The sequence below is a fragment of the Nannobrachium achirus genome, assembly GCF_963921795.1.
Source record: "Nannobrachium achirus genome assembly, chromosome: 14".
NCBI classification, from domain to species: domain Eukaryota; kingdom Metazoa; phylum Chordata; class Actinopteri; order Myctophiformes; family Myctophidae; genus Nannobrachium; species Nannobrachium achirus.
This window is the reverse complement of record NC_137821.1, coordinates 31363338-31375992: the sequence shown is the minus strand read 5'-3', so window position 1 is coordinate 31375992 and position 12655 is coordinate 31363338. Positions and strand designations below refer to the sequence as shown.

The following is a 12655-nucleotide window of genomic DNA, read 5'->3' as shown; positions in this document are numbered from 1 at the left end:
TGTTATAACAAGAGTTATTCAGTTTTGCCATTATCACTGATTCTTGAGCGCAATCAAACATTACAGCCAACATGTCAACATGTCAGGTTGACAAAATTACAAAATATTGTAGATGTTTAAGATTCAATTCACAGTACAGTTCAATACACACACACACACACACACACACACACACACACACACACACACACACACACACACACACACACACACACACACACACACACACACACACACACACACACACACACACACACAGCTGACAGGTCAATCATTACCAGTTTCAGTTAAGCAATAAACAGGTGAATATTTGCGGCACGTGCACTCTCTGCTAGAGTTCCTAAATGGACTGTACCTTTACAGAAGCTTTACCCAGGATCATGTCTTCTCCGCCCTCTCCGCTCTCCGCCTGCCTCACACACACCACCCTCAGGTTCTGTGCTCCATCTACCTGGAAGGAGAAGTCCTGAACAAAAGAAGATACTTATGTAAGTAAAACTGTATTTAATGGAACAATGAATACAATATTATGGATCATTTTTTAAGTACTGTAAATACAGCTAAAATAATTTGGCCATAGCGGGATTAATAAAGTTGTTCTTCAAACATACAAGAATAAACTAGCATAAACTTAAACACTTGACAGAGAGTTTAACATTGTTTAATACGAATCGGTTTCAATGAATGGGCTGAGTTGGCATTGCAACTTCGATGCCAGATTTATATATCAGAATTATATCAATCTGGTTAGCTCCATAGAATCCTTTGGGCAGTTATTATACTACAATATTTTTTGTTATTGAAAAGACGAGCTGTGATTGGCCAGATGTCTCTTCAACTGGCAGCGTGCCTGCCGCACTTCCGCCCTCCCGTTTTTACAGGTCGCTCCAATTAACTGCAGCGGCGAATGAGTTTTTATAGCTATGGTTACACCAGCCGATTGTCTCCACATCCTATATCCGTAATTTCAAATGTAACGGCTCTCCAGCGTTACATACATGGTCCAGGCTTATGCTGGGTTTTGACCCGATTGTTTGATTGTCTGACCTGATTCCAGCAGGGTCTTAAGCTCTGGACTGAGGAATGGGTCTGAGCTTCTCTCTCATAGAAGTCATAGCCATCCACCTCCACACATACATACACACCTGAGAGAGAGAGAGAGAGAGAGAGAGAGAGAGAGAGAGAAGAGGGGGAGGGCAAAGCCGAGGTTGTGAAGTAGTAAACAAACAGAAGTAGTGATTTCAGTTTGCTGTTTTTTCAGAATAGAAACTTAAACTTACAGGCTGGTTGTTGCAGCCCGTAGGCAGAATGGATGGCTACAGTCAGAGTCCCACACAAAGTCTGCTCGTCAGAACCTGTGTGTGTGTGTGTGTGCGTGCGTGTGTGCGTGCGTGCGTGCGTGCGTGTGTGTGTGTGTGGAGAGGACAAGAAAATAAGTGTGGTCAAGTGATGTCACAGCTTGAAGCACATAGTGTCCCAGACACAGGATGTGAATGTGTAGAGAGAGAGATAGAGACAGAGAGAGACAGAGAGAGAGAGAGAGAGAGAGAGAGAGGCTGTTACCTGTGTTTGAGCTGTTAAGCGGTGGCTGCTGGGTCATCCTCAGTTTCACACAGGAGTTGGTGAGGGTGAGCAGGTCTGGGGGGATCATTTCTACGTCTGACAGACAAACGGCACATGGCAAAACGTGTTGCAGCACTTATACACTTATACACAATTGTTTTGATTGATAGTATGCAAATATATCGTCGTTGTCGGGTGGAAACCTTGTATGTCCAAAACCGTTTGTTTTGCATTTATCATTTTAAAAATGATTTAAACTAGTGAAAACAGCCGAACTACAAGCACACAACGCCTCGCACCGCAAGGCGTTGTGTGCTTGTAGATCTGCTGTTTTCACTACTTTTGTGCGATGGCCTTGTATGATGAAGCAGGGCTTTACTTTGCGAAAGAACGTACAAATTTGAAACTTGGAGATACGAGGTTTCCACCCGACAACGACGATATGCATGTATGTTTCCATTGCTGTTGTGAAACCTTAAAATCTTAAATTAACGCCCCACTTGATCATACTACACTACAGCGTCACACAAAAGTAAGTCAAAACAGTAAAACTTGGATTTTATGGTTAACATCTGTGAATTTTCCCTCATGTTTCCCAACCAGTGTTGCCAGACGTACGATAATTATCGTATTTGTACGATAATTTGACCCTCTGTACGATGTACGATCAATAATTCCAAAAATGCCCAAATGTACGATAATTTCGTCATATCATCAAAAAGAGCGTGAATTCACTATTTTCCCTGGCTGCTGATCTGGGATCTGGTTTGGCTTCTCAAAATAAGCCAGGAAATCAGTCAATCTGACCCTAGATCTGTACTTGGAGGCATTAAAAACACTGGTTGCATCTTTCCAGATCAGTTTCAGGCTTTTATTTGTGTAAGCTCCAAGAAGTTGCCTGCCTCCACACAGCATATCTGATGCGTTTTTGTCACGCAGGAGTCTAAAACGAGGTCGTTTCTTACACTAAAGACGCATTTTTTGGTGAAATTACGTTTTTACGCGAGTGATTTCTCTTTTTTGGCCGTGTACGATAGTTTCATGTCAAATACGATAATTCTGAGCCTCCGGTACGATAATTCAACATTTCCCATCTGGTAACACTGTTCCCAACAAAGACTGTTTAGTTCAAGTACAGCGAGATCTGACGTGTTATCATATCACCATCCATTTTTACTGTGTAAAAATAATGACTAAACAGTCCTCACTAAATCCAATTTTCTCAACTTTTATGCGCTGTAAATCATCATTCTGTCCGTCTTAAATGGTCCATTTGTACACTCTGTGATCAATGCCCTGTACAGTTTCATAGTGTATATTAAACTTAAGTTCCTTTCTCATGGTTGATCCTGCAGACAAAGAACACGCCATAATTTGCATTTCTTTTTGTGTATTTATTGTCAGCAAGATCCTTTTTACCTTTTTTTACCCTGATCTAACCTTTTGCAATTATTTTGTTCGTAACTATGTAGCACTCAGATATTCTTTGCGAATGTGAAAGTGCAATACCAATTTAAAATGCATTATTTATCATAAGCTGGCACTTACTGTCTCTGGTGAGCTTGTGGATAGTTTCTCTCCACTCTTCCAGCTCAAAGAGGGAGGAGAGGAGGAAAGAGTGACTCTGGAGTGAGACAGAGGGGAAAAAATGTTGTTTTTTACTTATATGTCCATCAACAAAATGTTTGTTACAGTATGATAAGTTGATGTGTGAGCGTGTGCGCGTACGTACTTTGCCACTGGGGCTGTGCAGGTCCAGACGGTGCACAGGGGAGTGTGTGAGAAGTAACAATTCCATCTGCTCCAGTTTCTTCCTGCTGCGGTCCAGCTGACGAACTCGCTTGCTGCCGCCTCCCTTCACACACACACACACACACACACACGCACACGCGCGCACACACACACGGACACGTACACAGATACGGACATGGACACACGCACAGGTGCACACACAGATTTCAACAACTTTAACCTTCTATACTTGGTAAAAACAAAATGAAGAGTTGCAACTGTAATTTTTTCACTCTACACCAAATCTCTTTGCCAACCTACAAGCTCACAACACACATTATGAGCTTTGTAGATCTGCTATTTTGTGTAACTGGGGTTGATATTTGACTTGCTCGCACAATATAAACAATTTGACTCATTTTTGTCATTCATCTTCGTCTCTTCAGATTCAGTACAGACAAACAAACAAGAAGAAAACTCACAGACACCATGTGTGGTCGTAGCTGCTGTCGGAGCAGGTGCATCTTGGACCTGATGCCGAGCAAACGGAGCTGTGTGTCTGGGGATCGCCGGGGGTCTGTTCTCCAGTTCACTCGCAGGTTGGTCAGTGGCATGTACCAGCAGAACCTGTACTGGCTGTGCTTACTGCATAAGAAAATTAAAATAATACATATACAAACAGTGTCAGTGTGTATCAAGCTCTTTATAATATTTCTCATTCTATAAACGTGCAAATTTGTACCCTTTTTGTCCCAATTTAGTCCTTATGCCAATGGATTCCTCCCCACACACATTCCTGCACGCACACACACTACCTGCAGCTGTCCCAGCCCAAAGGAGTGTGTGCAATGACAAACAGTGGTGGAAAAAGTAGGTTACGTGTTTTTAATGTCAAGGAGCCCTAGAATTATATGTATTTGACAGCCGAGTGACCCCCATCTCAAAATATTATGAATCAGAGACCCCCCAGAAGCAAATATTTGAGTTACAAATGTTGGCTTTAAAAAAGGATATATTCAAAGATTTGTAAAAAGATCTTCAAGTTCGCAGCGTGGCACTCGCTTATAGCTAAAGCATAAAATAATGGTTCAAGTGGTTTAAGTCTAACGTGGCACAGATGCGTTCCCAGTCTCTTTTTTTAATTATATATAAATACATTTTATTCCACAACTTTTTCACATACAGATATTAAATTGCGTATGTTAGTTACATTGTACCTTCAACATTTGTATGATAAATTACATGAAGTAAATAAGTAAGTACATTTTCTTAAATTCTCAAGTTGCTCTTAAATTGTCAAGGTTGGTGCTTTGTGGTTTTTCTTTTTCTTTTTTTTTTAAACAGTCTCTTAATGGGTTAATACAAAATACATTTTGTAATTGAATAAAACATCATCACTACAAGTATGTGAATACAATAATAATCTGTGGTTGTTGGAGGTGGTGTCCTTGCGTACTCTCCCATTGAGAGGCGTCGCGTAGAACAATATCGCCCCTTTACATTTCTCATTTGTCTACTACAGGTCATTTAATATAGCAGATGATATCCACAGTAAAACGTTCATTATGGCTTCATGTCACTCACCCTTTGGCTGCAGCCTTCAGCTTGGCACACAGCAGCAGGTCTGTGTAAAGGAAGAGATGACGCAAGTTCCTCACTCCCTCACACTCGTCCACCACAAAGCCGTCGCGCATCAACTGTCGTCTCTGGGTCGCACAAAACACATTGTGCTATCAACAGTCAAATACAGTGGTAATTGTACCTCACACTTTTGTTGTGGTGTGTGTGCATGGCTGTTAGTGAGCAGGAAACCGTACATCCGAGGCTGTTTTATTGCTGTATAGGAGACTTTGATGAGGCTAGGCTAACCCAAATAAAGTTCTCCCAAAATAACAATAACACATTCCTGAAAGGACTCTTGACCACTGTTAGTACACGCCATTCCGGGAAGGCTTCAAGGCCCTCCTCTGTCCACCGTTTGGCAGATCATATCACAGCTCTTTCCAGGGGCTCCCTCTCTACAGGCAAGAGGCTAAAACAAGAGCCAGTCAATGAAAGTGCTGTTCGGATCTGGTCAGATATATGCAGATTCTGTACACATAATGTGTACAGGATCTGATTGTTCTGACCAGATCCTTGATCAAGTCATATTATGACTTCATCAAGTACTGTATGCTGACGACCCAACAGTGATGGGCCGGAATGTTAATGATGACGAGACCTATACTGGGACACGGTCAGATCATGGACACATTGGTGTCAGGAGAACAACCTGCTGTCAACATTTCAACAAGACCAGGAGGTACTGAGCAGTGGTTCTCAACCCTTTCAGGCCGCGACCCCCAATAATAATTTGAACTGGGGGTCCTCCAGTCCCCCCCCCCCCCCACCCCCACCCTGACAAGCACTAACATATCCAACTGTCCAACATCACAAAGGGTAACTAACAGTGTGTCTGCTGTCCTACAACAGTGGTTCTCAACCTTTCAGGCCACGACCCACAAAATAATCATATTATAACTGGTGATCCCCCCCCCCCCACCCTGACGAGCACTAAGAGTTGAGGCATTACATTTTGTATAACACGGTTCTATTGTGACTGATACTGACAGATACAGAGACCTCCACATAGGCCACAATATGCGCTGTGGGCTGCATATCTGAAGTGGCGGAAGTGCTGCGGTTAAAAGGACTGTGTCATTTCTTGTTTTAACTACAGATGGTTATGTCTGAGTCATAGTGAATGACATGCCTATATGTGGGCGTATCGGGATTGTTTATGGTTATGTCTGAGTGACGTGGCTGTGGTCCGCCGGCCGGCCGGCCATCCCAGTAGTCAAACTTAATATAGGAGGATAGGCAGTTATATTTCACACTGCACACTGTTCAGTTTCTTTCTCCATGTCTTTCCACCATTCTTGAAACTGCAATGATGGATCTTGTTGTGACCGTCAGGTCGCAGTTACTATGAAAACTCCACCGGCTGGGCTGTCAGTTAGTCCCTCCGTCAGTCAGTCCCTCCGTCTGTCAGTCCCTACGTCTGTCCATCACGTCACGTCACACTTTTGGCCCTACTTTTATCTCCGGCACCGTTGCCCCATCCATGCCAAACTTTGCACACAAACTCCTTAGCTGGCAAACCACAACCTCCGCCCCTGATTTCTCACATGCCCCTCTTCTAGCGCCACAAGGAGACGACAGAATTTCACACAACCTTTTACATGTGTCAGCCTGTGAAAGTTCAGTAGAGTTGTGATTTGTGCTCATTATGTCTGTATGCGTGTGTGTGACGTCACGTGTCCTCTCACCATGCCGCGTCTGAGTGTGACCTCTCGTTTGCATTGTGAGCCTTCGTTGACCCCAGAAAGGAAGCCGTGAGACAGCCTCAGAACCTCCTGTAACAGAGGGTAATCGCTGTGTTCCTCAGGTGTTGTCTTCAAAAGTTCCTGGAGAGAGGAGGAAGAGTTTAGATCGGTCTCAGAGCACATGGTGACATTGGCGACACACAAGCAATGGTCTAGTGCAGCACTCGCTGTCTGCAGAGACTGGAAAGATGGAGGCGAAAGAGAAGGGAGATTAGGCCGATGCCTGATTTATACATGGTTGTGCACCTTGTTGTGCACTGAGAATAGCCGACCTACTATGTGAGGTGTTTTTGGGGCACAAAACTCAAGTATAACTCAGGCTTAACTCATACTCGGTCATATGAATGATGCAATAACTAAATGCAATAATAACTAATACTGTGTTTAGTAAGTGTATTAGTTCTTTTGCTGTAACTTCACTTACATTTGGTGAGTACCGCTGTCATATACAATGGGGCATAAATCAAGCAATAGGCAGAGAGACAAGGAAAGCCAAGGAGGGAGGAGTGTATTCATTGGAGACTTTGAGGTACAGTAAATGCACAGATTATCAGTCGACTTCAACAGTGGAATCAAGAGGGTTCTCACATGCAGCACCAGTGTAGTCTTGGTGATTTTCTCCAAAGGCTTATACAGGAGAGCTGGAGAAACACAGAAAACCATATTTTAATGCAATTATTTGACAATTGACCTTCCCATTTGTATTCATTTATTTATGTATTTACTTATTTCATTTATTACTATTATTATCGCTATTCTGGTGTGGATACGTTTTGTAATTTAGTTTGTCTTGTCTTGTCTTGTCTTGTCTTGTCTTGTCTTAAAAATAAAAGCCTGGGGTAACCTGCTGCAATTTCTGGCATAGGAAGTGGGAGGCGGGCCATGGCACAGATTGTGAACCAATAGGATCCACCGGCTGTTTTCAGCCGGTGAAATCGCCCCCTCTAGACCAAAATCAGCCTGTGTTAGGGAAGGCTATGTCTTTTCTGACCCCAGAATGTGTGCCCGTATCCGTAAACCCCTTTGACTGTAACTGTGATTAAATCCTCATACATAAAATGTATTTAACTAAAAACAACATGTTAACAGCACATACCTTCAAATGTGTACTTCAACTTAACCTTGTCGCGGCCGTTTTTAGACATCATGCTCTGAAATTGAAAATAGAAACATGAGTCCTAATGGTGTGTGTGTGTGTGTGTGTGTGTGTGTGTGTGTGTGTGTGTGTGTGTGTGTGTGTGTGTGTGTGTGTGCGTGCGTGTGTGCGTCCGTGCGTGCGGGTGTGTATGTAAACAATGTGTGAGATGAAATAACATAAGGCTCATATGTCAATGGCCATTGACATGTGAAATGATGAGCATTCATTCTTCTAGTCTAGACTTCATGTTACCTGGGCTAGTATTCTGAAACGAGCATCACACTTTGTGCAATTACGAACAATCTCCACCGCCTTCTCATAGTTATCGATGAAGCCACGATACACACATATCTGGCTGACCTGGGAAACAAAATGAAAGCATCCCATGTCAAGTACAGAATAGTTGAGTGAACTGCTCACATTATGTAAGGGAGGTGAGGCTCAAGTCTAATAAAACTCCTCCCCATATACTAATATTTGTTTATACTGTCAGTGGTTTGTCCAGGCGAAACTGATTCTGTTATGTCCATGTCTGTGACAGTGGATTTTTATATTTACACACAGTTCCTTTTATTTGAGTGGACTGTGATTCTCTAAAAGGAAACGAAAATGCTTTTGTTCATCTTGAAACCAGATTATTTCTTGTTTTTTCCAGCAAGGGTTTGATACTAGTACACTTGCCATTTTCAAAAACTACCTTTTAGTATACTACAGTACAGCATATAACTTACCATTTTCAAATACAGGTCTCCCACTGTAAGCTCAAAACCTCCATGCCCAACTCGGAAACAATCACCAGAATCAGTCTCTCTCCCCGGGCATGAGTTCTCAGGAGGTCCCATGTCTGAGTGTGTCGTACTCTCAGGTCCAGGACCGGGCTCTGCGTGTGTGTGGGCCTCCAGGCGGGCTCTTAGGCCTTCGTAGAAGCACTGGTGCAGGTCCCTGAGCTCTGGTACCTGATAGAACACTGTCTGAACGTCTTGGCTGGACAGAACCGGCTGCGAGGTCCCTGCTGAGGCCCGCAGCGCTTTCAGAGGCTGGAGAAGGAAACAGCGAGGGAGATGGAATCAGAAATCTTTTATTTTCTTTTACAATAACTCACTGGGCAACAAAAGTATATTAGAAACTGGCATTGCTCTCTAGGGAGGAAGGTAAGTGATGGGTGATGATGAGAGGGAAGAATGTTTACTAACTACAGCCAGTTAGAGAAATTGAGAACATAAATGAGAGACAGAAATGAGCCCTGGTGAACAACTGGGTGAGGGAGGAGAGTCGAGTGGTGAGTGTTGCACGGAGCATTTTGAATAAAGAGTTCTCATTTCGCACCAACATCGACACTTCACTCATAAACTTCAAAAGCCACTCAATGTTTGGCATGCATACTCACAGTAGAGACCTTGTAGACTTTACACATACCTATATAGTACCATGCAACACACCTATATAGTACCATGCAACACATTGTGCAACACACAATAACAGCCATGCAAGATCATTCCATGAGTCACAGAGCCATAAAGAATTGATGATTATAGCACTTTTTGTTTTACTTGCATGTCCAGTTCCAACCTGAAAAAACTGTTCTTCCCTCAACGTACATTGACTTGAATTGATTTAAAGTCATTTCACTCTATTCAATAACTTCATGAGAAGCAAACACGAGGGTGAACTAGCATGCTTCTAGTATGATGAGTTAAAATGGTATAAGCAATGAGTTTAGGGCTATTTGAGGGTTTGGAACAGGATATTGTTTTTTACAGATGAGGAACTAAGCCCAATAGAGAACTAGAGATTTACCAGATGCGTCATTGAAGGCAGTCCTGTAATCACATTACGTGACACAATGCTGACCACACACTCATGCATGTGCAAGGTGTTAGACAAAAAAAATCAATCAAATATGATTCTTTAGTGCATTTTTCCTATATTACGCCAAAGAGCAGTTTTAATGTTTTAAAACCTTACAATGTGACAAATTATATCAAGACGTGTGTGTGTGTGTGTGTGTGTGTGTGTGTGTGTGTGTGTGTGTGTGTGTGTGTGTGTGTGTGTGTGTGTGTGTGTGTATGCGTGTGTGTGTGTGTGTGTGTGTGTGTGTGTGTGTGTGTGTGTGTGTGTGTGTGTGTGTGTGTGTGTGTGTGTGTGTGTGTGTGTGTGTGTGTGTGTACGCACTACTCGTGTTATGTTACCATCAATAATATGTCCAGTTCATTCAGGTACAGCTCCTCACTCTCCAGGATTCTCTTCAGAACCTCCAGCCTCTTCTCCAGCAGTTCCTCTGGGCTACGCAAGGTCTGCATCAGACATTCACCGCCACACACAAGACAATATGTTGAAATGCTGTATGTACCGTTAGTGCCTATTGAGATTTGCAGATTTCAACCAGGTTTTTTCATCTCACTCACGTCACTTTGTCTGCTGACCTCACTCAGCAACGAAATAAAAAGAAAATAAACAAAAATATAAATAAAACAATTCACAGGAGGCAAGCAGTGATCACCCCATGATGTGCACTTCAATGTAGTTTCAAATGCACTACATAGCAGGCTTTTTTTTTTAAGTAAAACTAAAAAAGAAGAAGAAGACATGTGTGACATGTGTGATCTTGGCAGGTTGCCCCAGAAGATGTGCCAATCTCAACAGGCACCAACGGTAGCCATTGGCATTGTGAAAGCTAGGACTGGGTGAATTTCAAAAGACATTTGCAAGATGCAAACAGACAAAGACTGATGGGTGATTTGGAGGAAATGTAAATGTACCTTTTCGTTTGAACAAGTGAACAGTGAAGGTGCAAAAAAGTTGTTGAATGTGTTTTAATATAAGAAGACAGATAAAAGAGTACGCGCATCACATGCCTAATGAGGCTAAAAAAACTTCTTTCTGGCCATGACAGCCCATACGTCCAAACAGAAAAGTCCTATCTGATTGCATTAAACGACGTTAAAGGTCCTACACCATGCATTTAAAAATAATTTATATAACACTGTTTGTGTCCCAAAAACGTTTTTGAAAAGGTTTGAGGCTAAATTACCACTCCTGAATACAGAGCCCCTGTCATTTCTGCCTGGCTTTCAGAGCATTTTCAGCTGCAGTACCACCTTGTCCTGAGTGGGAGGACTGCGCTATTGAGCCAGTTTTGGCCCCACACTCCTCCCCACCTCCTGCTCAGCAGGCCTGCCCACCCCTCCCCAACCCTCTCCCAGCTCCTCCTGCCTCCTTCTCAGGCCTGCCCACCCCTCCCCAACCCTCTCCCAGCTCCTCCTGCCTCCTTCTCAGGCCTTGTGACATCACAAATCTGACATTTCACAATCAGGACCGTTCTGAGACATGCTAACATAGATCTGCCCATAAACTGAGAAAGACACAATGGTCAGAAATAGGACTTTGTGAGGATAGAAGTTGCTGGTGGGACACCAAGAAAATACATAAAAATTGGAAAAATGAAAATTCATGGTGTAGTCCCTTTAAACGACGTCAAACTCACTTTGCCACTCGAATTGCCATTCACTTTATGCATGCGCATACCCTCTATAACAGGGGTCTTCAATGTTTTCAGGCCAAGCACCCCTTAGTTGAGAGAGATGAAGCAGGGACCCCCACAACCTTTTCATATATTCCATATAGTTTCATCGTTTGACAGCACAATCATCCGTGTATTTTGGATTCATGTCAATTTGTGTTTTCAGATATATACCACTTGAGCCGTAATTACCTAATAAACTTGACCTTTTACTCTGTACTTAGTCTGCTCTTTTTCCCCTCTACACCAAAACCCTTTGCCGAAAATAGCTGATCTACCAGCTCACAACGCCTCGCTTGTAGATCTGCTATTTTTGGCTAAAGTTCTCCGAATATGGACGCTAGGGTTCAAGTGGTTAATATAAAAAAAGGAGAAAATAAGTTTCCGTCACACAAAGTTTTGGAGAACCCCCTGTAGTAGCTCCGAGGACCCCCTAGTGGTCCCGGACCCCCTGTTGAAGACCCTGGCTCTATAAGTAACAGACTGGGTTTCTAAACAACTGTGACAGCTGTAGGGAAGACGCGCCATGTTGTGGTGACTCACAGGGCTGTCAGGGAAGTTGAAGCTCCCTGTTTGGAGAGGGGACAGGAGACACGCCACCGAATCTTCACTGAACACATCCTCCAACATATCAGAACCTGTATTAACTTCAACTGATATGCATATGCATATGCATATACGCACGCACGCACGCACGCACGCACGCACGCACGCACGCACGCACGCACACACACACACACACACACACACACACACACACACACACACACACACACACACACACACACACACACACACACACACACACACACACACACACACACACACAAGGATTTTACTGTAACTCTGAGAGTGTAGAATTGCACCCACAAGGTTCCTTTTGGGTCCATTTTTGCATTCAGTTAAATAGATAGTCTGCACAGAGCATGCATATTATTTACATACACACACACACACACACACACACACAGTAACAACAGCTGAAAAGTAATTTGCTCCAATGTCAGAGGTTTGAAGTTAGAGATAACTAATAATGTCATGTCAAGTGGATGTGTGTAGCATTTTGGAGGTAAGCTTGTCAAATATACATAGTTAGTTAGTGATTCTACACACAAGAAAGTGTTGACACGTGTCTTTGTCTTTCTCCAACCCCAAACGTAAACACACTCACCTGGTATCTGCTGTGATAACAGATAATCGACAGCCTCCTGATACACATCCATTGCTTAGAGGCGCTCCCTCCGATGTGGTGTGTGAGGACTTGAGGCAGACAGCATGTCACTGCAGACTACACGACAGTTGTTAGAAAACTTCCTGTTTCTGTAATGACACAAAAAG

At 43.1% G+C, this 12655-nt stretch overlaps 1 protein-coding gene across 1 annotated transcript in view; it reads right to left on the bottom strand.

Annotated features, from left to right (window-relative positions):
* Positions 1–11947, bottom strand: part of LOC308298606 (active breakpoint cluster region-related protein) — a gene marked incomplete at both ends in the record, with an annotated part of 28185 nt that extends 16238 nt beyond the window's left edge. Inside the window, 15 exons of the mRNA XM_080742249.1 lie at positions 356–466; positions 1048–1145; positions 1281–1316; positions 1564–1659; positions 3112–3187; positions 3296–3418; positions 3777–3939; positions 4879–5000; positions 6603–6740; positions 7248–7300; positions 7756–7810; positions 8050–8157; positions 8529–8834; positions 9987–10091; positions 11861–11947. Coding sequence (XP_080598375.1) covers positions 356–466; positions 1048–1145; positions 1281–1316; positions 1564–1659; positions 3112–3187; positions 3296–3418; positions 3777–3939; positions 4879–5000; positions 6603–6740; positions 7248–7300; positions 7756–7810; positions 8050–8157; positions 8529–8834; positions 9987–10091; positions 11861–11947 — 1677 coding nt within the window. The remainder of the gene's footprint in view (positions 1–355; positions 467–1047; positions 1146–1280; positions 1317–1563; positions 1660–3111; positions 3188–3295; positions 3419–3776; positions 3940–4878; positions 5001–6602; positions 6741–7247; positions 7301–7755; positions 7811–8049; positions 8158–8528; positions 8835–9986; positions 10092–11860) is intronic.
* Positions 11948–12655: the final 708 nt, after the last annotated feature.